The sequence below is a fragment of the Ovis aries genome, chromosome 22 (genome assembly GCF_016772045.2).
Source record: "Ovis aries strain OAR_USU_Benz2616 breed Rambouillet chromosome 22, ARS-UI_Ramb_v3.0, whole genome shotgun sequence".
Lineage (NCBI taxonomy): Eukaryota > Metazoa > Chordata > Mammalia > Artiodactyla > Bovidae > Ovis > Ovis aries.
Window position 1 is genome coordinate 43,640,688 of NC_056075.1, and position 24,704 is coordinate 43,665,391.

The window sequence follows — 24,704 nt, forward strand, 5'->3', positions numbered from 1 at the left end:
AGGGCAGACAGCGTGCAAACACAACCCGCCCAGCAGGGCAGCAGAGCCGTGGCTGAAACCACACAAAGCTTGCTGATCGTACCTGCTCTGCCTGGAAGTCCAGCCCAGCCAGGGTGTGGTTCTCACCCAGCTGGCAGGTAGAGGCCTTTCGGGCGTTCCCCCTACTTGCCCCTTCCTGGCATGTGTGACGCACCAGGGCTGCCGGCAGAACCTTCCAGCCTGAAGCCAGAAGCTGCTGCTCCTCCAGCTCTGTAAGGCCCCGTCCCGACTGCCCCGGGGCCCTGAGCCCCTCGATGACAGGTCCTCACAGTTCCAGTGAGTCCCGGAGATCAGGCTGCAGGCTCCCCAGCTGCCAGAGGCCTTCCCAGCTGAGTTGGCTACAGCCTTGCCCCAGGCCACCTGGCGAGGTTTGGCAGAGGCTGGGCTGGAGCCTGGTTGCTCCGCCCCCAGGTGGGTGCTTCTGCCTCTGTTTTCTTCCTGGGAACACCGAGACCTTGAGGTCAGATTCCAGGAGCTGCAGGAGTCGTTCCCAGCCGTGCTTCAGGGCGCAGGCAGGGCTCGGTGGCTGAGTGATGCAGGGCTGGGCTGGGAGAGCTGCCGCCCCCACCCCCGGGCACCATGGCTCTCTTCCTCTCTCCTAAGGACAGGCCTCATCTTCCATGGGAGCCGGGCCCTGTGTCCCCTTATTTTGACAAATTCAGGCTAGAGACGTCCTTCCCAGCAGCGAGATGCCATCTCCCCAGTGGAGGAGGAGGCGCTCAGGACATCTCGCTGACCCTTCACACCTCCTGACAGCCCCACCTGACCCCTCCTCCCAGGGACACACCAGGAACGGAGCGAGGACCCCTGGACGGCTGCCCCTTGCATGCTGCACGGCAGGCGTCACATTGCAGGGCCCACGCTGGTCGTGCTGTGTCAGTAACTCGGCCGCGTGGAGCCTGCTCTGGGTGTCCTCTTACTTGTTATTTACTCATGGCGGGATGGTGTTTTATGAGCCCAGAACGTTCTTGACAAGCGGTTTGCCCTTTTGGACTTGGGAGGGGCCCTCGACTGGGGCTGGCGCTCCGTCCACACCGAAGCTGGGCTGGGGCTAGGGTCCCCATAGTCACTGTTCTCTTAGCTGGGGGTGAGAGGGGCAGGCAGATTTCAGCCACTTTGCACAAGGCTGGAGGATGTGGGGCGCAGAGAATCTGGTGGTGGAACCAGAGGCTGGCGTGGAACCCGCCAGGTCCGACTCAGCCCTGACACAGCGGCTGCCCGAGCCTGGCCCTTGACCCTGTCTCCCATCACTTTGCAGCCACTGACTTCAAAGCTTCTTAGGAGGCTCTGGTTCCTCTTTGGAATGAGATGGAGTTTTCTTCTAGGGCCAGGTGGTATTTGAAGGAAGTGAGCGAACCTGGGCTTTGGCTTTCCAGCAGTCACAGTTGTCACCATGAGACTCTTGGAGGCCAGGGTTGTGGGTGGTGGCCTGGCCGGCAGACCCAGGGGTCGGGAGCCCACCAACCCTGGTCCCATCATGGAGCACGTGTGCTCCAGGCGGGACCCTCTGCCTTGCGGAGTGAGTGCTCCTGAGCCTCGGGCCTCTGGGAGACGCTCCCGGCCAGGGAGAGGGCTCCACGTAGCTTTAGGTGGGGCTGCAGGCTGGGGACAGAGACTGGAGATAGCCAGCTACTGCCTGGCCACAGCCCGGCCGCCCAGCTGCGGAGAACCAGTTAGTGCCTGGCTCGGGGGCCTCACCCTTGGGTCCCACGGGCTCCATCCTGGCTGCCAGCTGGGGGACATCAGTGGACCAGCGGTCAGCCCAGCAGGCAGCCTCAGGCTGGGTCAGTCTGGAGCATGTAGAGCTCCTGGCCACAGCAATGGGTATGTGATCCGAGCTAGGCCTGGGATTTTCGAGAACCCCTAGGAAAGTCGCCAGTGAAATAGAAGCTGAGAAGTACCAGTAGCCATCTGTGTCATTCCAGGGGAAAGCCTGGACTAAGGGCGAAGCTGACAAGCAGGAAAGGAGAGCCTGGAGACAGAGAGGGAGGGAAAGGAAGAGAGAGTCCCAGTTGTTTGAGCATCTGGATCTGGCTCTGCCTGAAGCTGGTCCCACCTCTGGCCTTTGAAGTCCAGCGGGCCAGTGAATGAGCGTTTTGGTTAGCGATGCCCCAGGAGCAGTGTGGTACCACGGGGTTGGTCCAGAAAGCCGCTGAGGTCTCCCTCGAGCGGGTCAACCATGATGCGTGCCCACTGGGGAACCCGCCCCAGGGTGCTGCTGCTTTACGCAGGTGGATGACGTGGTGTGCTCAAACAACGCAGTTGGGAGTCCCTTCCTTTCTTTCTCTCTGTCTGCAGGCTCTCCTTTCCTGCTTGTGTGGTGTGCAAGCCCCGGTCTCCATGCTGCCCCCCAACTTTTTAAAATAGTCCTTGCAATGTTAGCATTTAGATAGAGTAAATTCTTTTATTGTAATCTGTATTTCTTTTCATTTCTGCCTACCGTTCTATTTCCAAAATTTAAAAAAAACAGAATCCAGAGCATCTTCAATATAGTATCTATAATATTCCATTGTAACCCACAGTATTCAAAAACTACCAGATCTGCAAAAAACAAAAAAACCTCCCCAGAAAAGTATGGTCCCTATGCTAAAAATGTTAGACTTTCCCACGCTGCCCTTGCTGAGAGGCAAATAGAGAACTTGACAGTGGGCTTCAGCTCACAGCCCTGCTGGCTCACTCTCTCTGGAGCTCTGGAAAGTGCTGGAAGGATCCTCGTTTAACCTCAGAGGAGGCTGCCCCTGAAGGTGTATCAGAGCGGTCCCAGAATAGAATGGGCAGCCTGGAGAGGGGTGAGTGCTTGTCCCTGGAGACAAGCCGGAGCGGCTGCAGACGGCACTGCTGGGGCCAGAGCCCGGGGCTCAGTAAAGCCACACACTCGCCCTGAGTCTGCAGCCCTGAAATGGGCACCTGTGGGATGTTTCTGTCCTTCCAGTCCCACTCTCCCTCCGCCATCCCTGGGATGGCAGCATTACCGCCTCCCACTTGGAGATGTGAAAACTGCTGCCCAGGCAGGTGGGGGGCCCTGGGACTTGGTTATCCCAGCCCGGCCTGTCATTCACGCCTGATGCACCAGCCAGCCTTTGACTTCTTCCTCTCGGTCATGGGCTGTTAGCATCAGCGCTGGAGCGCAGGGGCTAAAGCCACAGGTATAGATGCAGGTCTGTGGGCGCATGAGCAGCAGAGATGGGAAGGAAAGGCATCTCCTTGTTACAGAGGGTTTGGTTGTATCTGTGCGTCCTTGTGTGTGTGCATGCTAAGTCAATTCAGTCACATCTGACTCTGCGACCCCATGGACTGTAGCCTGCCAGGCTTCTCGGCCCACGGGATCCTCCAGGCAAGAATACTGAAGTGGGTTGCTGTGCCCTCCTCCAGGGGGTCTTCCTTCCCAACCCAGGGATCGAACCCGAGTCTCCCATGTCCCCTGCATTGGCAGGCGGGTCCTTTACCTCTAGCCCAACTGCGGGAGCCCTTTGCATCCTTGGGTATCTTCTGAGGGCTTCCCTGATAGCTCAGTTGGTAAAGAGTCCGCGTGTCTTCTAAATATTTCATAATGGAAGTGCAGCATACTTATCAGAACAACAGTCGGTTTTTTTTGTTTTTTGTTTGTTTTTTTTTTAAACAGTCATTTTTTAAAGTGCATCTGCGCCCCCTCCCATAGGTTTGTGAATTGGGGGAATTCTTAAGAAGAAAGACCACCTGAAAGGGGGACTTGGTTAGTTTAAAAACAAAGCAACCCAAGTGTTTCTGAGCCGGTGCATGGCTCTGCCCTGAGCCCCAGGGCCCAGCCAGGTTCCCTGCTCACACACAGGACCCTGGGTCAGTGGACACAGGCCTCCTCACAAGGCAGATTCCCTTCCTGGCCTGGGAGTGGGTGCTCCGGCTCCTCTGCTTCCGCGTCCGGTGCCAGGACATGGAGCATGGGTTGAGGGGGACAGTGTGCACCCTCTGAGTTCCTTCATCCAGCAAGGGGCAGGGTGGGGACCCTGGTCCCCGTGACGGAAATCAGTGCCTTCTCTGGGCCACCATACACACGCAGCCGTCTGTGACCTCCCCGCAGCAGCCCTCATCCCCCAAGGTCCCATACCCTGGCTCACACACACACACACACACACACTCAACACACACATACACACACTCACACTCACGCACACTCACACACACTCACACTTGCACACACTCACACACACTCTCTTTCACGCATACACACTCACACACACACACACACACACACACGGATTTGAACCTGAAGGGTGGCCGCCTGAGGGTGGGCTCCCAGCCGCCCCAGCACGGAGTGGGTGCCCAGGACCGTTGAATCTACACTTGCAGACTATAGACCCCAGGCTGGGGACGGCGGGTGAGGGTATGTCGGGCAAAGGGGCCTGACTCAGCCTTCCCTGGACTGAGGGGGTCGTAAGGCGGGGTCAGGGCTCCCCTTACTGAAGGCCCAGGCGCCCCTCACCCACCGCTTTGATGTGTGCAGTCCAAGCCCACCTTACCCTTGGCATCTGGGATGATGCCTCTGACCCAGAGCAGGGAGGGGCCTGGTGGAGAAGACCCAAGAGGGTGGCCAGGGGCAGCCTCCAAGCCACACTGTGCCCTAGGAGGGTCCCGGGGGAGCATGCAGGGGGCCCCACGCTGTCCTCCAGATGCTGCCCCCCGGGTCCCTCCTCCTCTGCCCGCTCCTGCCGTCCTCCACCCCTGGCTTCGCTGCCCACCCCCGCCCTCCAGTCTTACGGGGTCAGCACTCATTTCCCTTCTTCCGCTCGCCGCTTTCAGCGGGGGCCAGCAGAGGGCACCTTGCTGCTGGCAAGTGGGGGCTTTGAGGGCAGGGTATACACCTGCACGCTCACGTACACGCACACTCAGGCCCTGCAGCCCACCCACCGCTCCTCCCCGGGCCCTCACCCCTCCTCTGCCAGCCCTCGTGGAGAGCCTGGAGGTGCTGGGCCCGGCTGCGGAGAGAACCCCCTGGCAGTGGGATCCCAGGCCTCTCCCGCCAGCCTCTCCCGTGCCCTTCTCCTCCTCCAGCTCCCCTGCAGCTGCTCAGGGGAGGGGGCCTGAGAACCCAGGGTTCCCAGGCGAGGGGCACCCCCCGGGACCCTTGTGAGCTCGCGGGGGAGACCGGGGCTCCACAGAGAAGGCTCCCTTCCATCCATCACCACGCCCATCCTCTGCTGGCCTAAATCCTGCCGTCTTTAAGGCCTTCTCTGATGATGGATTCCTGGGATCCTCCCACCTGGACTGGCCTTAGGGGGCTCCCCCAGCTCCGTATGGGCCTCTGAGTGGCAGAGGGGCCATCTCAAGGTCAAGGGGCTCCCGTGGCAAGCTGGAGTCCATGTGGGCCCCCACTCCAGGCCGTTTCTCTTGTACCCCAAATACCCCTCACCTTGGGGGGATTACCTGGAGTTCCCATGGCCTGATAATTTCCAATCCTTTTTGGAGATTTCCAGAAAAGACAAATGCCATGGACCCTTCTCCCAGAGCCAGACCCTGCCCAGGTCTTCCGGTAATTCCATTGCCTCCTTTATAGAGAGGACGCTGCAGCCCTGGGGGCAAGTCCTATCTCTGGACTCCCATCTGGGGCGCCGAGGCCTTGCCTGTCTTGACACTGATGGTCTTAAAGATCCCAGGACAGTCATCTCGTCTGATACTCCCTCGTGATATGACCCAGGTTATGCACTTGGGGCCACAGTGTCACAGAAGCGATGCCGTGTGCGTCTCTGTGTCACGTTAGGAAGCATGCGGTGCCCGTTTGCCAACAACAGTGATGTTTCAGCCTGTCTGATTAAGGTGGCGCCTGCCATACAGTTACACAAAGTTAGGGTTTTCTTCCCTTTGTAATGAATAACTATCCGTGGGGAGACCCTGTGAGTAAGAATCCTGTTCCTCACTCTGTTTTCATCCACTAGTTTTTTGTTTTTTTTGTTTTTTTTTAATTTTTGGCTGTGCTGGAACATCACTGCCACGAGGACCTGCCCTCTCGCTGTGGGGAGCGGGGGCTGCCCCCCAGTCGCGGGGCTCAGGCTTCTGGTTGCGGAGCACGGGCTTCAATAGCTGCGGCTCGTGGACTCATAGTTGGGGCTCCCGGGCTCTAGAGCCCAGGCTCAGCGGTCGTGGCTCACAGGCTCAGTTGGCATACGGAGGCTTCCCAGACCAGGGATCAAACCCGTGTCTCCTGCATTGGCAGGAGGATTCTTCCCCACTGAGCCACCAGGGAAGCCCCCGTCCACTAGTGTTAATGTCTATTGTTGCTCCTTGAGCTAACTGTAATGGCCACCAAGTAAGTCCATCATTCATTCTTAACATTTGTGACTTATGCTGTATTGTACGGAAGAACGTTCTTTTCTCCCCACTTATTTATTTTTATCCGTGTGGACTCACGGATTCCTGTGTAACCCACTAGGTGATAATCTGTAAGCATCGTAATTCATTTGAATGCTCAAGTGGTCTCCAGTGTGGCCAGTAACAGCCTCTTCAAGCTGGTTCTGTGTCCTTTTGACCCCCCTGTTCTCCAGCCCTTTCTTACTTTCTGGCAGAAAAACTGTTTTGGGGTCATCGTGTTCTGTCTCTGCCTCAGTGCCAGAGTCAGCCGTGTCTCCCGGGAGCCACAGTGCCTTTGAGTGGAAAGTGACATTTAGAAGCAAAGACCGGGACACTGGATGTTCGATTGCCCAGGACACTGGATGTTCGATTGCATCTGAGCGTCCCTTCTCTCAGACCCTCTCCTTGGGCAGAGGTGGGAAACATGCGTGCGTGCACGTGCGTAATTCACACGTCCAACCACGCGTGTCTCTGTTCCTACCTGTGCCCAGAAGACCGCGGGTGCACACTGACACCTCTGATCCCGCTGCAGCCCCGCCAGGCCATCCCAGCCTGGTGCCTTTGCACGTCTGTACCTTTGTCCCCCGACAGGAAGAAGCAGGTGTCTGTTATTCCTGTTTACTCAATTGTTCTGTCGCCCCGTACCTGGCCGACCCCTGGGCCCGCTGGACTGCATCCCTCTCACCGCCCCACAGCGCTCTCCTCATGAGGGGCTCTGCCCCTCCCATGCCCCATCCCATGCCAGGGCGCCTGGCTGCCTTCCCACCAGGGAGGAAGACCCCAGACCTCCATCCATCTCCCTCCTCTCGCCCTTCCTGTTCTTTGAGCGATAGGACTGGGTTTTCGCCAATTTCATCATCCCCGCGTGCCTCGTGCATGGCAGACACCCTGGTCTGTGTAACTGGGCAACCAGGATCTTCCCCGTTGGGAGAGGCCTTTCAGCTTCCCAGACATTTTTTTGTGTGTGGCATAGTTCTCACCCTAGCCCCGCAGGTGGGCAGGGGAAGTCGGGCATTCTGGGGAAGATGCCGACCCGCCCAGGGTCGCCTGGCTGGAGAGAGGGTGTTCCCGGGCCGGTTGCCAGTCTGTCTGTCGCCCCCACGAAGTCCTAGTCATGTGGTGTCAGGGGTGTCGCCCGGGCTGCTCCCGCCCCCATTGCGGCAATCACGTGCTCCAGAGACGGAGAAGAGCCCCAGGCTCAAATCCTGGCTCCGCCACCTCCCAGCTGAGCCTCAGTCTTCTCATCTTTAAAATGGAAGTTTGGGGGCAGTAGCATCAGCGCCTTCAGCACAGAAGGAGCCGGATGAGCCAACAAGCACAGGGGGAAGTGGATCTGTGAAATTCGGGTCGCACAGCACAGAGCGCCCGAGACTGCCGGCCTGACCGCCCACAGCCCAGGCGTTCCCGAGGGCCGGCTCGGCCAGACCCGCGCCCCTGGGTAGAATCACAGGGGTCATTGACTGGGGTGTTCAGGTACCGCTTTGAAAATTCACCCCCACATCCTCAGATTTCCAAGCGCTCTCCCACATCCTTAGATCCCCAAGTGCTCTCCCAAATGGGCTCCCGGCCTCCCCTCCGTGTGGGGAGCGGTGGACAGCTTACACAAGTTTACGTATGGAAGGGAAGAATACAACCATGTGCCAGCTCTCTTCCCGTTCGTGACCGTGTGGCAGCCAGGTGGAGCAGGGCGCGCCACGGGGCCAGCCGCCGCGAGCCGGCAGATGCTTGGGCGCAGGCGGCTATATCCAGGCTTACTACTCGGGGAGGAGGGGCAAGCTCCTACCCTACCCCACCCTACACCCACATGCAGGGAGACACGCCTCATCCTTGCCAGGCCGTCTCCTACCATCCAGAGGGCCCCCAGAGGGCAGCTCAGCTTTGTAGGCACCTTCACTCACTCAGCACTGTGTGGGGAGACCAAGCAGCCTGGAGGGTCCCCAGCCCAGTGATGGGCACGGAGTGTGTGTCCTGGGGGCTTGGGGGCGCCCGAGGAGGACTCTGTGAGACGCAGAGTGCCGGGGGAGGGGGCTTTGGGGTTGAGGGTGGCGCTCAGGATGCAGGCTCAGCAGGGCCAGCATCCGCCCTGCTGTGTCCTGTCTTGGGTCTCCCCAGACTGCTGGCTCTGAGTGACAGGGTGTGGGCATGGGGCTGAGGACACAGGGGCCTGGGCGGGGGGCCCGGAGGTGCTGGGCTTCTAGGGTCCCTTCAAGGCCCCGGAACGTGACCGAGTGGTGGGTGGGCTGCAGGAGGGAGCCTTGCAGTGTGGCTGTGGTATTTCGGGAGCAGATGCCCCTTGGGAAACTGGTAGCACTTCTTTGCCCTGGTGCTGGGTGCTCGGGTGCTGGGCACGCAGGGGCTGGGTGCTCAGGGGCTAGATATTCAGGGGCTGGGTGCTCAGGGGCTAGATATTCAGGGGCTGGGTGCTCAGGGGCTGGGTGCTCAGGGGCTAGATATTCAGGGGCTGGGTGCCCAGGGGCTAGATATTCAGGGGCTGGGTGCTCAGGGGCTAGATATTCAGGGGCTGGGTGCTCAGGGGCTGGGTGCTCAGGGGCTAGATATTCAGGGGCTGGGTGCCCAGGGGCTAGATATTCAGGGGCTGGGTGCCCAGGGGCTAGATATCCAGGGGCTGGGTGCTCAGGGGCTGGATATTCAGGGGCTGGGTGCTCGGGGGCTAGATATTCAGGGGCTGGGTGCTCAGGGGCTGGGTGCTCAGGGGCTGGGCATTCAGGGACTGGATTTTTTCCTCCACCACAGCACCCGAGGGTTTTCTTTCATTTGTTAGAATTTCCCAAATGTGAGGTTGTAGAGGCAACCATTGGCAGGAGGGGGCAATGGTGGCTTGTCAGAAACCACAGCCCAGTGGGGAGGAAGCCAGGGCACAGCTCCCGGCCTGACCAGCTCTGGCCCAGGGCTCAGACGGGGACAGGCTGGCGGAAGGGCGTGAGTTTTGGGGTTTATGGCAGGGAATGACATCTCTGAGCCACCACCTGGCCCGCATGTGGCCCTGCACGGGCTACTTTGCATCTCTGTGCTTCATTCCTGTCTGTGAAGACAGATGCTGCTGCTGCTCTTGTAGGATGCCGTGAGGTCCAGGTGAGCCGGGCAGGTACAGGTGAGGCCGTGATGAGCTTGTCCCCTCCCTCTCGGGCTCCTGACAGATTTCTCATGGTTTCTGGCATCGTCGGTAGCTTGTCTCTGGCTTATGCAGGGCCGGGAAGAGCTCCCTGATGCAGCTGTGGAAAGTAGCCGTCAGGACATGCAAATAGTTGCACATAAATATTCATTGGAAAGACTGATGCTGAAGCTGAAACTCCAATCCTTTGGCCACCTGGTGCAAAACTGACTCATTTGAAAAGAGCCTGATGCTGGGAAAGATTGAAGGCGGGAGGAGAAGGGGACCACAGAGGATGAGATGGTTGGATGGCATCACCGACTTGATGGACATGAGTTTTAGTAAACTTTGGGAGTTGGTGATGGACAGGGAAGTCTGGCATGCTGCAGTCCATGGGGTCACAAAGAGCTGGACACGACTGAGTGACTGAACTGAACTGAACTGAACTGAACTGACTGAATTGAACTGAACGACTTTCATGGGGTCTGGGTATTTTCTCATGTGCCTTGCTCCTTGGAGCCTAGTGGTTAAGCACACAGGCCCTGGGACCTGATGTCTGCCGTGTGCTCAGCTGTGTGGCTGTGGGCTGGTTACCTAACCTCTCTGTGCCTCAGCTTCCTCACTGTGGATGTGTCTGCTTCTTACCGTTGTTGGGAAAACCCTAATTGTAACAGGGACAGACACGGGACCTCACCTAAGGTCACAGAGCGGATGAGAACCCATCTTTGAACCCTGGGGTCGATTGCATAGCCAGTGCTCTGAATCCTCCACCATGTATCGTGTTACCTTGTGAGTACGGTCCATTTCTTTCTGGACCATTCTAGATTAGTCCAGTGGAGTTTTTTGCCCTCCGGGGGTGCATGCTGTGAAGTCCGGCTGTGCGTGAAGGGGGCGCCAGGACTTTGAGGAGCTGCTCCCAGCTGCCAAAGGAGCTGAGAGCCCAGGGGCTCAGGGTCTGTCCTCAGGCCAGGGCGCAAGCCCCAGTTCAGCTCTGGTCCTTCAGGGGACCCATTGCAGGGGCTTCCGGACCCTGCTGTAATTCAGCCTGAGCATCTGTCTTGTCTGTGTTGGGGCTGCCTCACATTCTGCTGGGCTGGGGTGGAAGTTCTGCTTGGAAAGCATTTAGGAGCTTGAGAGAAGGAAATGGCAACCCACTCCAATGTTCTTGCCTGGAGAATCCCAGGGATGGGGGAGCCTGGTGGGCTGCCGTCTATGGGGTCGCACAGTCGGACACGACTGAAGCAACTTAGCAGCAGCAGGAGCTTGAGAAGCAGACGAATGGGCTCAGACCTGTCCCTCGCTCGCTCCTGACCGTTCCGCCCCACCAGGCCTGATGGGTCTCAGGGATGCTGTGGCTGGGGCCCAGCAGGATCCCGGCAAGGCGTCCGTGTCATTCCTTGTCTCTTTCTGGCCAGCGTCAGCCAGGAGGGAGAAGACGGGGTTAGCCTTCTTTGGAACCCACCAGTAAAGAGGAAACCTCAGTGTTTCCACGTGAAATGGTTTAACATAAACTCCAGTCCAGCCCCGCTGAGGCCACCCCAGACAGATCTTGCCAGGGCAGGGTGGCAGCTCATGAGCGCCTCCTAGTGTCTGAGCTCTTCTCTGCAGGCCTGGGTGGTTGGGGAGCACTCGGGCCACCGGCGGAGGGACCCGGCCTCCAGGTGACCAGCTGGTGCGTCCCTGAGCTCGCATGGACATCTGCCTGAGGTTCCCTGAGCCCGGGGCTGGTGAGGCTAAGGGAGGGGAGGGGAGAAGGGCAGGGAAACTTCTGGGTCACTTTGTCAGTGACCTTAAGAAGGCAGGAAGCAGGCCAGGGTCCCACTTGACTGGAGACCGTTGGGAACCTGAGTTATTTAAGAGCCAATCTGTGCGGCAGCTCTGAGCCCAGGAGAATCAGACGGGTCCGGCGAGGACTGGTTTAGGACAGTGGGCCTTGATGGGTTGGAAGCTGCTCCACCCTCCTCCACTGCCGGGAGTTGGATAGGCTAAGCTGTGAGGGTCTGGGTGCGGACCGTGGTCCGGGCCCTTGCATAGCAAGCCTGTAAGGTAAATATAGCGTCTCCGGGTTCTGAGCAGCAGAAGCATTTAATAACCTGGTGGGACCCGGGAGTCGAACGAGGTATGTCTAACTGCAAAGCCCTGACCACAGCCCCCACCCCGCTCGCCCGGACTCAGCTTCCCCACCTACATTCTCTGTCTCCGTGGTGCCAGGAGATGGGAACATGGTCCCCGGGGTGTCACGGGGCCCCGGGAGATGTTGGAGTGTCAGGCCTCTGCCCGTGTGGCGGGGGTTTCTTATTGTTGTTCAGAAGTGGGGACGCAGGTGGGAGGCTCCAGGTGGCGTGAATCAGGCTGCCGGGAGTGGGTGGCAGGCGTGCCCAGCCTGCTGGAGCCCGCTGGGCAGTCGGGTGAGGCGGGGAGGCCGGGACCTGTTGATGGCTGTTGGCACCGGTGCTCGGAGCCTGTTCTGCAACTCCCCCACCCCCACCCCGGCCCAGCCCCAGGCCTGAATCAGACGCCAGGAGCCCAGAGCTTCCTGAGCCCTTTCACTGGTCCATCCAGAGACGTACCTGAAGGCCGTTCCCATCAGAGATAACAGCTCACGCACCACCCTGCCCCCATTTCACAGATGAGGAAACTGAGGCCGCAGAGCCAGGTGGCTGGCATGAGGGCCTGCCCCAAGGGCCGGGCTCCCCATCTCCCACTCCCGTGGGCCCTCCATCTCTGTGCCCAGTGCCCTGGGTAGAGTGAAGGCCAAGGAGACTCAAGTCAGAGGTCTCAGCCAGGTGTGAGTGATGCAGGCTGCGTCGTAAGCAGGGGCTGCAGGGCTGCCTGGATAAGCGTTTGTGGTTTTGTCCCGCCACTGAGCAGTAATTCGGTGCGGGCAGGTGTGGCCTGAACACCACGGTGGGAAAAGACCCTTCTAGGACTTGGGGTCCTGACTCTCCGTGGCCCCCGCCTGTCATCTCTGCCCACCCTATCCGTGTTCTTGGTGAGGAAGGAAGAGGCCCGGTGCCCTGAGGCTCCGGTCCACGCGCACCCAGCCGCTTCGGGAGAGCGGGCTGCTGCTCCAGCCAACGGGAAGGTGCGGACAGGCCTCCTTCCCCCGAGACGGAGGCCTCCCACATTCACTCTGGACTGGGCAGGTGACTGCTGGGGATTTGCCACTTGGCTCTTGAGGAGACCGGTGATGACGTTACGGGCAGACCTTCCATTTCTTGAGAGGCACGCACAAAACCTCAGGGATTGATTGTCCAGGTGCGACCCTCCCACCCCGTCCTGCAGGAGAGTAAGCCCAGTGTGGCTGCTGACTTGGCGCGGGTCACCCGGGTTAGCTGACTCGAGTTCTGCTCACAGCGCAGGCTCTCACCGCCTGTTAAATACTGCGTGGTGAAGGAGGGAGGCGCTTTCTGAGAAGCTGTGCTCCCTCCCGAGATGGTTCAAGGCACTTTGCTTCTCAAAATACAACTGGGATTGGATTATTTTTAGCCCATCCTTGTGTGTTCCGGGGGGTACTCTTGCTGCCACTTGCGCAGATGGACTTCAAGTGCAGGATGGTTGTTCAGGGCCTCTTTCTGGGGGGACTTGGATCTTGGATGGTTGGAGGAAATGTGGGGTGCCCCTGAGGTGTACTGGGAGCCCCCCAAGTGTCTCCTCTGGTTCTTCAGCCCTTAAAACTAAAATGCCCCCTTAATTTCCTGAGTCCCCCCATGGAGAGGCAGTGAAGCCTCTCCAGTCAGAGCCACCTGCCTGAGTTCAGTCACTTGAGGCCTCAGTTTCCGTATCTTTAAAATGGGTCTAAGAAGAGCACCAGCCCTTCTGTGGAGGGAGAACAGAACAGCGCGTTGTGCAGAGAGCATTGAGCACATTTCCCGCACATGGTGAGCAAGTGGCAAGCTCTGGCTGTTGTCATTTTTGTTGGTGTCCCCATCAGTGTGATGATGGGGGCCGCAGGCCTGGGTGAACCCTGGCGGGGAGGGCTAGCGTCCCCACAGCACCGCTGTCCGCGGGGTCTGCAGAGGCACTCCGGGTGGGTGGGCAGGCGTGCCTGGGCCCTTGGGCCTCCAGAGACAGGGGTCCCCACCTGAATCGGGAGTGCAGGTCAGGCCGTGGCCGCCCCCTCTTCCCCCAGGACCCCCGCAGGAGGGGCCTTTCACCAGAATCCGGAGCCCATGGGCGTCTGGAGTTGCTCGCAGCATCCTGAGGAAAGCTGTCCACACAGGCTCGGAGCCTGGGACGCTGGCTCCTTCCACCAGGCCCCTCAGGCCCCATCGGCCTGGCCCCCCACCTGCAGCCTGCTCCATGTGCTCCACTCGCCGTCGGCAGTTGGAGCGGCATTTTCTCTTGGGGCCCGAGGGCTGCAGGAACATGAACATCTTCCGCAACAGCCCCGAGGGTCTGCATAGGTGGGGTGCCGAGACCAGTGGGTCAGAGTGCCTGGTGGCTTAGAGTGCACACTCATCCCCTCTCCTGACCCTTGAGCCCACTCCTGGGTTCTGGCTCAGGAAGGGCTCTAGACCCCCAGGAACTGGAGCCAGGAGTCAAAGCACATGGGCCCCCCGAATACCTGAAGGGGTTCATGAAGGTGTTTTAATTTCTTTCAAAACTGAAAAACCCTCAAACTTTTAAGGTCAAAGAAAATGTTAAAAAAATTTTTTTCTCATGTCAGAAATACATGATACTTTTGAGGCTCGCAGAAATCTGTTAAATTACTTACATTCTTCTTCTGGAAAAGGAGGCCCCTATGGCAGCCCACTCTAGTACTCTTGCGTGGAAAATCCCATGAACTGAGGAGCCTGGGAGGCTGCAGTCCATGGGGTCTCGAAGAGTCGGACACGACTGAGCAATTTCACTTTCACTTTTCACTTTCACGCATTGGAGAAGGAAATGGCAACCCACTCCAGTGTTCTTGCCTGGAGAATCCCAGGGACGGGGGAGTCTGTTGGGCTGCTGTCTATGGGGTCGCACAGAGTCGGACACGACTGCAGCGACTCAGCAGCAGCAAAGTTGTTGAGCACCAGGCGTGCCCTTGCCGTGTGAGAGCCTCCACGCCCCCTCAGCGGGCCCGGGCCCGAGTGCCATGGACCAGGAGACATCTGTGGCAAGATGAACACTCACGGCCCCCTGGTCCCAGATGGTGGATGAGGTCTGAGCCTGACTCCATCAGGTGGACTTTTATCCTGAGTTGCTTTGTGGGGAGAGTGGGGTAGGGCTCTCTAGTTGGCAGGAATGTGGCCTTTGGCTCCAAGTGGGATGAACTTCTGAACCCCGGGGCTCAGCCCCTGAGCTGTTAAGGGGGACCACGACCACCCCAGTGGACTCCACGCAGCAGCTCCAATGGTAGACAGCTTCACACATCTTGCGAGACAGCACTGTGGACATGGGACAGGGCCTCCTGTGGGGTCAAGGGCATCGTGGTCCCGTCAGCCAGAGCCCCTGTGAACATATCCCTCAGCACACGCGGCATGGGCTTCCTAGAACACGCTTGGGGCCGGGGGCTTCTGATGTTATCAGATCAGAAGTCAGCAGACTCTGTGATGCTAGAGGGCAGAGAGGGTGGCCCCTTCTCCTTGGATTCCCACCTGGGGGGGTGCCACCTTCCCGAGGAGCGGGCAGTATGCTGCCATCTGCACAGGGGCGTCCCATGCCCACACTTGGCCCCGCCCAGAGGGAACAGGAGCATCACTGCGGGGGCCTCTGAGAGGCTCTGCTGAGACACCCGTCCTGATGACAGCCCCGGAACCGGAACCAGAAGGCCCTGCAGGCCTGGAGCCTGAGCCACCGAAGACCTGTGTTGCGCATCTGCCCTCTTGACCTTCCCGTGGCGCCTGTGGCCACAGCTGGGGTGCTCTGCCAGCAGCTCCCCTTGCGACCCACCCGGCGCCGTTTGGGGCCTGCAGGGTGCCCTCGGGCCGGTGACGCTCCAGGTGAGCCTGGCCCTTCTCCGATACACCTGTGTCCTCACCTGGAAGTGGGGGTGCAGCGCTGTCTGGACTTCACGGGTGTGGCAGGATTGAATGAGAGCATGCTCCTCCCATGCTTGAGTCACATCTGGCCCGAGTTGGAAGCTCCACAGGCGGCCCTGCTGCCTCCACAATCGTCATTACAGCTCACCGCTTGGGGCGGCTCACAGTCTGGTGTCAGCCTCCAGCTCTTCTCCTGGGGAGTTGAGGGGCCTTCTCAGCCTCTGGGCGGGGAGCCCTGCGTCTCCCCTGTCGCTCACCACCGGTGACCCTGGCAGTGTACCCACCGCCCACTCTGAGGCCCTTAGTGGCCAAGCCACTCATCTGGTCCTGACGCTCTGCTCCTTAGTTCACGGGCAGGGGGGTCTCTGGGTCTTCGTGGAGCCTGGAAATGTAAGCAGCTCACGGCTGCTCCCAGGGAACCAAGAGGAGGGCCCCAAATCCACAGGCAGCATGTAAGACTCAACAGGGCGTGTGTGTGGGAGAGGGTTGTGTGCGTGTGTGTGTGTGTGTGTGAGGGCGTGTGTGCATGTGTATGTGTGAGAGGGCATGTGTGCATGTGAGTGTGTGAGGGCGTGTGTGTATGTGTGAGAGGGCGTATGTGCACACGTGTGTGTGTGAGAGAGGGTGTGTGTGCATGTGTGTGTGAGGGTGTGTGTGCATGTGTGTGTGTGAGGGTGTGTGTGCATGTGTGTGTGAGGGTGTGTGTGCGTGTGTATGTGTGCGAGGGCATGTGTGCATGTATGTGTATGTGTGTGAGAGGGTGTGTGTGTGTATGCGGGGTATATGTGAGTGTGTCTCCAAGAATGCATGAGTATGTGTGTAAGTGTGCACTTGGAGGATAACTGTAGTTTTCGATGTTCCTATGTTTCTGAAAATCAGTGCAGAATCTTCCGGGGCAGTTTGGGTCTATAAGGCTGACACCGTCGTTCTGTTCCGAGTGAGGTAAAAAGTTCAGTCGTGGAGAAAATGCAGCCGCCTGCTGCCATTAGAAGCTTTTTGGTCCAGCTCTGGACCCTGATTGTCGCAGCTCAGAATGAGCTTCAGGAAGAGGCAGGAAGAGGGGGAGAGGCTGTGTTCCATTTCAGCAGATGCTGCTGGAATTGGGGTTGCCAGGCTGTCCTCCCAGCCAAGCCATCGGGAAGGTCCAGGGTGTGCCTGACTCTGTGAGGGGCTCGGGGTCCGTAGGAGCACGGTGTGGCGGGTGGGACTGCTACACCACCATCCTATCCTGACCTTGGACAATAGACGGGGAGGGGAGGGTCACCTTCTGCCAGCTGTGCCTGGAACCATGTCAGGTGCTGTGCACGGCAGGGTGGTGGTCAGCTGCTCACACATTATGTATCAAAGGCCCCTGCCAGCTGCTGGGATGTGCCTGGCAAGTATTCACTCATATTCTTAGCTAAATAATAAGACAGTGAAAGACTTCATCAAGTCACTGAGAGAAGTGCAGGGTCATCCCAAAGGCTTCATCTCTCGTGTCCTGCGCTGACCCCCTGCAGTCACCTCCTGTCCCCGTCAGGATCACCGTGGCTGCAGCTGCTGGACACCAGCTGGCTGTGGCTTCAGCCATCGGGATGGTTATTTTCTGAAGAAAGCAGTCGGAGATCCTCAGAGCCAGGTTTGGCACTGCCCTTCAACACGGGCTGTCTCATCCATCTTTTTTGATCCACCAGACTTACTATCCGGGTAAATCCAGACTGAGGCCTGCAGTTTAGGCAACTTGGAGGAGAGGGGCGTTTTAAGGAAAAGAATACCGTAGATGAATGAATGTAAAATTAGGTTGGAAAGAATTGAAAACATGTGTCCACACGTATGTACATGAGTGTGCACAAACGTGTACACGAGGGTTCAGAGCAGCATCATTCATAACATCCCCAAAGTGGAAACAGCCCAGGTGTCCGTCCACTGACGAACGGACAGGCAGAGTGCGGCCTCTCTCCAGGCAGTGGGGTGCTGTTCACACGTGGAGGAGAACGAGGTACTGATTCACGCTTTGACGAGGATGAGCCTTGGAAGTGTTATGATGAATGAAAGAAACCACACACACGAAAGCCACATGCTGTGTGGTTCCACTTGTAGGAAATGTCCAGAACAGGCGAGTCTGTAGAGATAGAAGGTACATTAGTGGTTGCCAGGGGGCTGCAGGGGAGCCAGGAATGGTGAAGGGCAATTGACATGTTTAGGGTTTTTTAGCTTAAACTACTTGACACGTTTAACATTTTTTTCAGAAATGTTCTGATATTAGATAGTGGTGAAGGTTGTGTAATATTGGGAATGCAGTAGAAGCTAGTGAAGTACACTTTAAAATGGTAAATTTTATGTTATGTAAGGGCTTCCCTTGTGGCTCAGCTGGTAAAGAATCTGCCTGCAGTGCAAGAGACCTGGGTTTGATCCCTGGGTTAGGAAGATACCCCGGAGAAGGGAAAGGCTACCCACTCCAGTATTCTGGCCTGGCGAATTCCATGGGTTATAGTCCATGTGGTCGCAAAGAGTCAGACACGACTGAGCAACTTTCACACGTATGTCAATTTGACTTCTATTAGAAAAACGACTGTGTGAACATATTTCTAGGGCCTGGAAGATGCCTATGCTGTTGAGGGGCATGAAACCAAAGACTCATTAGTTTCATGGTACATTCACCCCCACTTAATACGTTGGCTTTTCATTCTGTCACCTAATGGTCGAAAGATAGCTGCTGTGGCACCGGGTGTCACAGCCACCTCCAAGGCAGTACCAGTGGGCTCTCCTCCCATGAGTGGCCCTTTTAAATGGCTCTCCCAGTGGTGCCCACCTTCCCTGACTGCGAACTGGGTCACATGAATGTGCCTGATGAGGGCTTCTCAAGGAGGAAGTACCTGGCAAAAGGCAGTGAAATCATCACAGCTGACTTAGCCAACCATGATTCTCTGCCTAGGAATGGGCGTCCATGACTGCCTCAGACAAAATTGGGGTTAGGATCGCCAGAAAAACAGCCTTTCTGCCTCCGTGACACCCCCACTCCATTCTTCAAATAGCCGCTGGGGTTGTCTTCCGGACGTTCAAATCTGTCTTCATTCTCCCACCCAGAACTATTCCACGGCCCCTTCTGCCTCCCATACAGACAGCTGACCTCACAGTCCAGGGCTTTCTGCTATGGCCTTCTCACCCGTCAAGGTCATGGTCTTGAAGCCTCCTTGACCTGAAAAGAACAGAGAAGGGGGATATTTTAGAATAAAATGTGCATTTTTAAAACATATGGCTTCTCCTGACTCTTAAGTAGCGATAGTGATTATTGTATTTAGGCCTGAACGGGAGCTAGTATTTCCAATATGAAAATCTAGTCTAATTAGATTTTGCCTCAAAACAATTTCTCAGCATCATGGACATGAAAGCCCCTTGATGAATGAATCTTATCTGCTAAATTCAGAAGTTTAAGGGAAAGGAAGGAACTCAGTTTCTAATCCCCTAGTTCTGGGGAAGGGGAAAAAAAAAAGACTTTTTTGAGTGCAGTCTTATTTGTAAAGCCTTAAGAATTCATAGAAGAAGCCACGTGGTACTCTGTCCCCTTAACTGGGGCAGAGGACATGGACTTGTATGGTGGCCAGCGGTGTGATTTGCTGGAGTGGGTGCTTCTGTGCCTGCAACAGTCTGCCAGGCAGGCTGGCCTCTGGGTGCCTCAAGGGGTGGGGTCTCTGGAAACGAAAGGCCCGGATTGGAATCCTGACTCGGTCAGTGGACTGACCGTCCACTCTGGGACAAGTAACCAGCTCTCTGAGCCTCGCTTTTTCTGTCTGTAAGTGGGGATGGTACGGCCTACATTGTCAGGTGTTATGAGGATGAAACGAACTCCTGCTGTGTCTGTAAAGCACCCACAGGGTAACTGCAGGCCACAAGGACAGCGCTGGCCGTGCAGGGCAGCCCAGACTTCCCCATCTTGGTGTGCGAGGCTGATGGCCCTGCTCCTGGCCCCTCAGAGACCCAGGAGTTGGCCGAACTCCTCTCCTTCTTCGTGCTTGCCACCTGGGGTTGAACACCCGCTGCGACGGGGGGCTTCCTGACCATGAGGTGTCTGGTCTCCTGTTAACACCTTCCTGTGCCCTCTCCCGACCTATGCCTTGTGGCCTCTGCCCTCAGGCAGCTCGGGGAGCAGGAGGCTGGTGGTGACCCCGGTCTTGGTGGTTGAGCCCTTGCTTGAGGATAATTGCCCCCCATGACACACCCCTTCTTGTGCTGTCAGGAGAGAGGCCTTGTCTCCACTGTCTGTGTAGTATCCGTGCTCAGATAGCGCAGCTGCTTATGTTCGTAAGATTTCTAGCCACGTGTGCGGCTGGGAGGACAGGCGTGAGTTCCATGTGCAGGAGGTGGCCCGGCTCAGGCACACTGCGCCTGTGTGCTCCGGGCCCTTCCGTGCTGGTGTGAACAGGTGTGCACAGGTGCACGCGCCTGGCTTCTCCCCACATCGACTGATTGTGGCGAATACTTGCTTCCGCTCTCTAGGCCCTGGTTCTGGGAAAGAGTTCTGGAATGCCAGCTGTGGGTGAGGAACCCCTGGGCAAGGGGAGGCCCCATCAGCCACGGAGGCCTGAGACAGCCCCTGCCCGTGGCCCTGCCGCCCGCTTTGTGCCTCGAGGGTGACCTCAGTGCTTGGAGCCGGCTGGGGCGGCTCTGCTCCCCACAGAGGGCTGGCCTGGGTGGGATCTGGCACCTTTCCAGAGCCCGACAGCCTGGCACACACGCCTGGTTCACCACTGAGGAGCCGTGCCGTCCTGGGTTCCCGGTGTGAGCCCTGCTGCGCCTCCATGTCTCATGACCCAGCTCTACGATGGGGCCACAGGAGCCACCTCCTCCCACGACGTCCAGTCTCCCCCGGAGATGGTGTCTGCTGTCATCGTTGTCATGCCTGCCTGCGCCACCACCTGCCTGCCTCCAGGGTGCCTGAGGAGGCAGCCCAACCTCCCCTGCAACTCCCCAGCCTCAACACCCTCCTGCCTCCGAGACCAGGCGGAGGGGAGGGCGGGTTTTGCAGCTGCCCAGCTGGCCCTGCCCTAGACCTGCGGAGCCTCATCCTGACCACGGAGAGGTGAGGGCCAGGTGGATGGGGAGCATCCTGATCGGGAGTGGGGGTCAGAATGGCGGGAACCAAGGTGGGATGGGGGCCCTGGAGACAGGAGGGCCGCAGCCTCTGGGGTTCTAATGCCCCTGGCCCCCTGGGCTGGGCTGGGCTCCGTGGGAGTAAGTCCACTGCTGCTGTTGCAGAAAGGCGGACCCCTTCTGGGGCCCAAAACTGGGCTCCTGTCTAACACTCGGAAATGAATTGTCCGAGGAGACACATGTGCTGACAAAGCAAGAGATTTTATTGGGAGAGGGCACCCGGGTGGAGAGCAGTAGGGTAAGGGGACCCAGGACAACTGCTCTGCCGGCGTGGCTCGCAGTCTCGGGTTTTATGGTGATGGGATTAGTTTCCGAGTGGTCTTTGGCCAATCATTCTAATTCGGAGTTTTTCCTGGTGGCGCATGCATCGCTCAGCCAAGATGGATGCTAGCGAGAGGGATTCTGGGAAGTGGACGGACATGCAGTGTCTCCTTTTGACCTTTTCGGAACTCTTCCGGTTGGTGGCGGCTTATTAGTTCCATATTCCTTATCAGGATCTCCTGTCATAAAACAACTCATGCAAATGGTTACTATGGTGCTTGGCCAGGGTGGGCGGTCTCAATCAGTGTGCCTCCCCAAACACTGTGAGGGGCCCGCAGCCCCTCCACTCCAGCATGGGGTCCCCTGTAGGCCTCCTCGGGGGCAGGGCAGCTCGGCCCAGGAGGGGGTTGCCACCTCTGGTCCCCCCAGAGCCTGGGCTCACTGGTGAGACACAGAAAGGACATCCAAGGAGCATGCTGGGCTGTGGGCACTGCGGTCTTGGAGCCAGCATCCTAAGAGCGGGTTTTCTAAGGGACCCTGAGCAACTTGTTAGAAAAGGCCCCAGTGCTGGGAAAGATTGGAGGCGGGAAGAGAAGGGGACAACAGAGGATAAGATGGTTGGATGGCATCACCTACTCAATGGACATGAGTTTGAGTAAACTCCGGGAGTTGGTGATGGACAGGGAGGCCTAGTGTGCTGCAGCCCATGGGGCTGCAAAAAGTCAGACATGACTGAGCGCCTAAACTGAACTGAACTGAGCAATCCTGTCATCCTGAGGCCCCACCGCCCCCCTCCACCCACCGCAGGCACTTCCTGTCCTTGCCCCCCCACCTCCCTGCTCCCCCAGGCTGAATGCTCAAACCTCCCCTTGCTGGCCCCCTGCTCACCCCCTCCATCCTCGAGGCTGTCAGTGGGGTTCAGAAGAGGGGGCCCTCCCTCCCCACCCCACCCCACCCCAGGCCCAGCAGCCTCTGCAGCCACCCCACCCTGCACCCTGGAAAGTGGGTTAATACTACTCACCCCGCTCACCCTAGAGATAAGGATTTAACGCCTCTCTGGCCCCGAGGGGCTGAGTCATAATTAACGGGCTGATGAGTGTCTTGATCCCCTTGGGGGAAGAGAAGGGGGTCCGCAGCGGTGCCCACAGAGGAGCGGCCCAGCTGGGCACAGCCCTCAGCCCTACAGGCCAGGCCCCATCATCCCCGCCGCCCCCACCCCACTGCACCTGGACGTGTGGCCCCGTCCATGGGGGCAACACCAGAGACTGTGTGGACAGCCCCACCCTGCTCCCTCCCATCTTCCCGTGCCCCTGAACCCGTTAAGTGCCGGCCCCATGTAAGGGCCTTGACGCTCCCGCCTTTTAATAGGCTGACCCCGGGAATGAGGAGGACCCCGCTGGGGTTTAATTGGAGCATCGTTGTAATCCATATGCCTGTCAAGGTAATTATAAACCTAATACAATCCATAGATCAGTGGGTTCGGAGCTAATTAAGGCAACCGTAATTAACATTTACGAAAAACCTTGCCATTACGGGACTACCCTTTAAGCTGGCCTTCCAAGCCGATCACCAGGCCGGGCCCTGCACTCCCGAGTGGCCTCCTAGGGCTCTTCAGTGCCGCCCTCGGGGTGGGGGCGGGGGGACTCAGGTACCAAGGGCCTGCACCTCACCTCACCGGAGGTGAGGGGTCAGCCCTGCCGTCGCCCCAGGCCCTGGAACAGGCACCTGGCTGAGGAGCTGAGGACGGCGGCCCCAGGGGAGCTGGGTCCGTAGGACCGAGCTGTCCCCAGTGCTCAGTTTGTGTTCTGGCTTCATAAGACACAGCCTGACGACACAGGTCGTGCAGAAAGAGAGGGAGAGATCCACGTGTTGAACCCGAGGCAAGCCCCCAGACTCCCGGGAATGGGGAGCTTTCTCGCCAGCTCTTCCCGTGGTGGTGCTGAGCCCCCCGCACAGTTGGGAGGGTCTCCCTGCAGGCTTTGCTCCTGCCCCACCCCCTGCAGCCAGGCTGCACGTGTGCTCCCTGGGGAGCACTGCCCTGGTGGGGTGGGGTCAAGACTGCCCTGAGCGCTGGCCTGGCTGTGCCTGCATTCTGCCTCCATGGGCCCTCCCTGGGATCCAGTCCAGCCAGGGAGGAGGAGTTGGACCTGGCGGGCGGGTATGAGGCTGCAGGTGGTGTTGGCGGGAGAAGCTGTGCAAAGGTCAGGGGGGCACAACCAGAGCCCAGGGCTGCGTCCCGGGCCTGTGCCGTGGAGAGCCAGCCAGGAAATACAGATGCCCTTGATCATCTGTGGCTTGTGCGCGGCCTCCAAATGTGTGTGTCCAGGAAAACGGAACCCCCCTCTAATACAGCGTGTTCCAGACCGCACCCCTCTCCCCACCACCTCCCCCCACCCTGGCCCAACCCCAGGAAAAGTCCCACAGCTGCACGCTAGAGCCAGAACTGCGCCTGTTCCTGTGTGTTGCCTGGTTCCTCGTCGTGCTGTCAGCTCGGCAAACCCCACAGAAGCCCACCCGCCAGCCCCCACCCCATCCGGAGCAGGAGATAAGAGGCAGCCCCCAGCAGGCTGCATCCACGCCAGGATTGCAGCAGGCTAATCTGTTTGGAATCTGTTCTCTTCCTGCTCAGGAAAGCAGCGGCGCACTGGGAGGCACGGGGATGTCCTGTGGCCCTCGCTGTCCCGTCCTCCAGGAACCAGGTGCTCCTTTAGACAGCGCCACGTGCATCCTTTGGGAGGGACGCTGGCGTAGATAGAAGGGAGTGTGGTGGGACCCAGATTAGACCCGGCAGCCTCTGCCACTTAGAGCTGGTATGACCTTGGCCAGGTAGAAGTTGTTTAACCACTTTGACTCAGTTTGTATAATTGGGATATGATGACTGCATTAAATTATTATTTGGTCACTAAGGAGTGTCCGATTTTTTGCAACCCCATGGGCTATAGCAAGCCAGGCCTCCCTGTCCGTCACCAGCTTCCAGAGCTTGCTCTAACTCATGTCCATTAAGTTGGTGATGCCATCCAACCATCTCATCTTCTGTCGTCCCCTTCTCCTCCCACCCTCAATCTTTCCCAGCATCAGGGTCTTTTTCCAGTGAGTTGACTCTTCGCATCAGGTGGCCAGAGTATTGAAGTTTCAGCTTCAGTATCAGTCCTTCCAATGACTATTCAGGATTGATCTCCTTTAGGATGGATTGGTTGGATCTCCTTGCAGTCTAAGGGACTCTCAAGAGCCTTCTCCAACACCACAGTTCAAGAGCATCCATTCTTCGGCGCTCAGCCTTAGCACAGTGCGTGGTATACAGTAAGTGCTCAGTGAATGCCGCTGCTCCTGTAGTCGTCACTGTGGTTGACAGCAGTGGTCAGAGCAGGACACAGGGCAAGTGGGGTGAGCCGGGTGGGCTCTGACCGGGGCCCGCGTCTCTGCTTTCTGCACCATGTGTGTCTGGGTCTGGGGTACCTGCTGGCCCCAGCGCTGGCTCTTCTCCCTTCCTTTCTGCACACTGTCCTGTGTCTTCCCAGAGACTGTGAATCTGGCAGAAATGTCTGGATAGGAGTGAGAGAGACAGGTGCCCGAGACAGGTGCCCGGGATGTCTCCACCAGGCTAGGTGATGGTTCAGGGGTAGCACACCCACATCAGGGAGGGGGGAATGAAAATCCCAGTGACAGTTGTCATTTCTTAAGCACCTCCTGTGTGCCAGACTCTGGGCTAAGCGCTGCACAGAACCATTCATTGACTGTGACCGCAGCTGGATGCAGTTGGCATTTTAGCCCATTTCATGGATGAGGCAATTGAGGCTCAGGAGAGTTTGAGTGACTGACCTGACTTCATCCAGTAAGGAGGTGGCTTTGGACCAGGGTTTGAAGAGAGCCATTCT

The 24,704-nt window shown here is 58.1% G+C and overlaps 2 protein-coding genes across 3 annotated transcripts in view; both read left to right on the forward strand.

The window, feature by feature from the left end:
* The window catches only part of LHPP (phospholysine phosphohistidine inorganic pyrophosphate phosphatase), a 129,241-nt gene that overhangs the window by 47,482 nt on the left and 57,055 nt on the right, over nucleotides 1-24,704 (forward strand). The gene's annotated exons all lie outside the window — the stretch shown is intronic.
* On the forward strand, nucleotides 176-23,735 carry LOC132658424 (uncharacterized). The gene is made up of 2 exons (XM_060404824.1): nucleotides 176-8,795; nucleotides 8,871-23,735. The coding sequence occupies exon 1, from the start codon at nucleotides 6,475-6,477 to the stop codon at nucleotides 7,609-7,611; it is 1,137 nt and encodes a 378-aa protein (XP_060260807.1). The 5' UTR covers nucleotides 176-6,474; the 3' UTR covers nucleotides 7,612-8,795; nucleotides 8,871-23,735.

Bases quoted from the DNA above. Each gene is read 5' to 3' on its own strand.
- LOC132658424 (XM_060404824.1), top strand. From the start codon at position 6,475: ATGCTCAAGTGGTCTCCAGTGTGGCCAGTAACAGCCTCTTCAAGCTGG.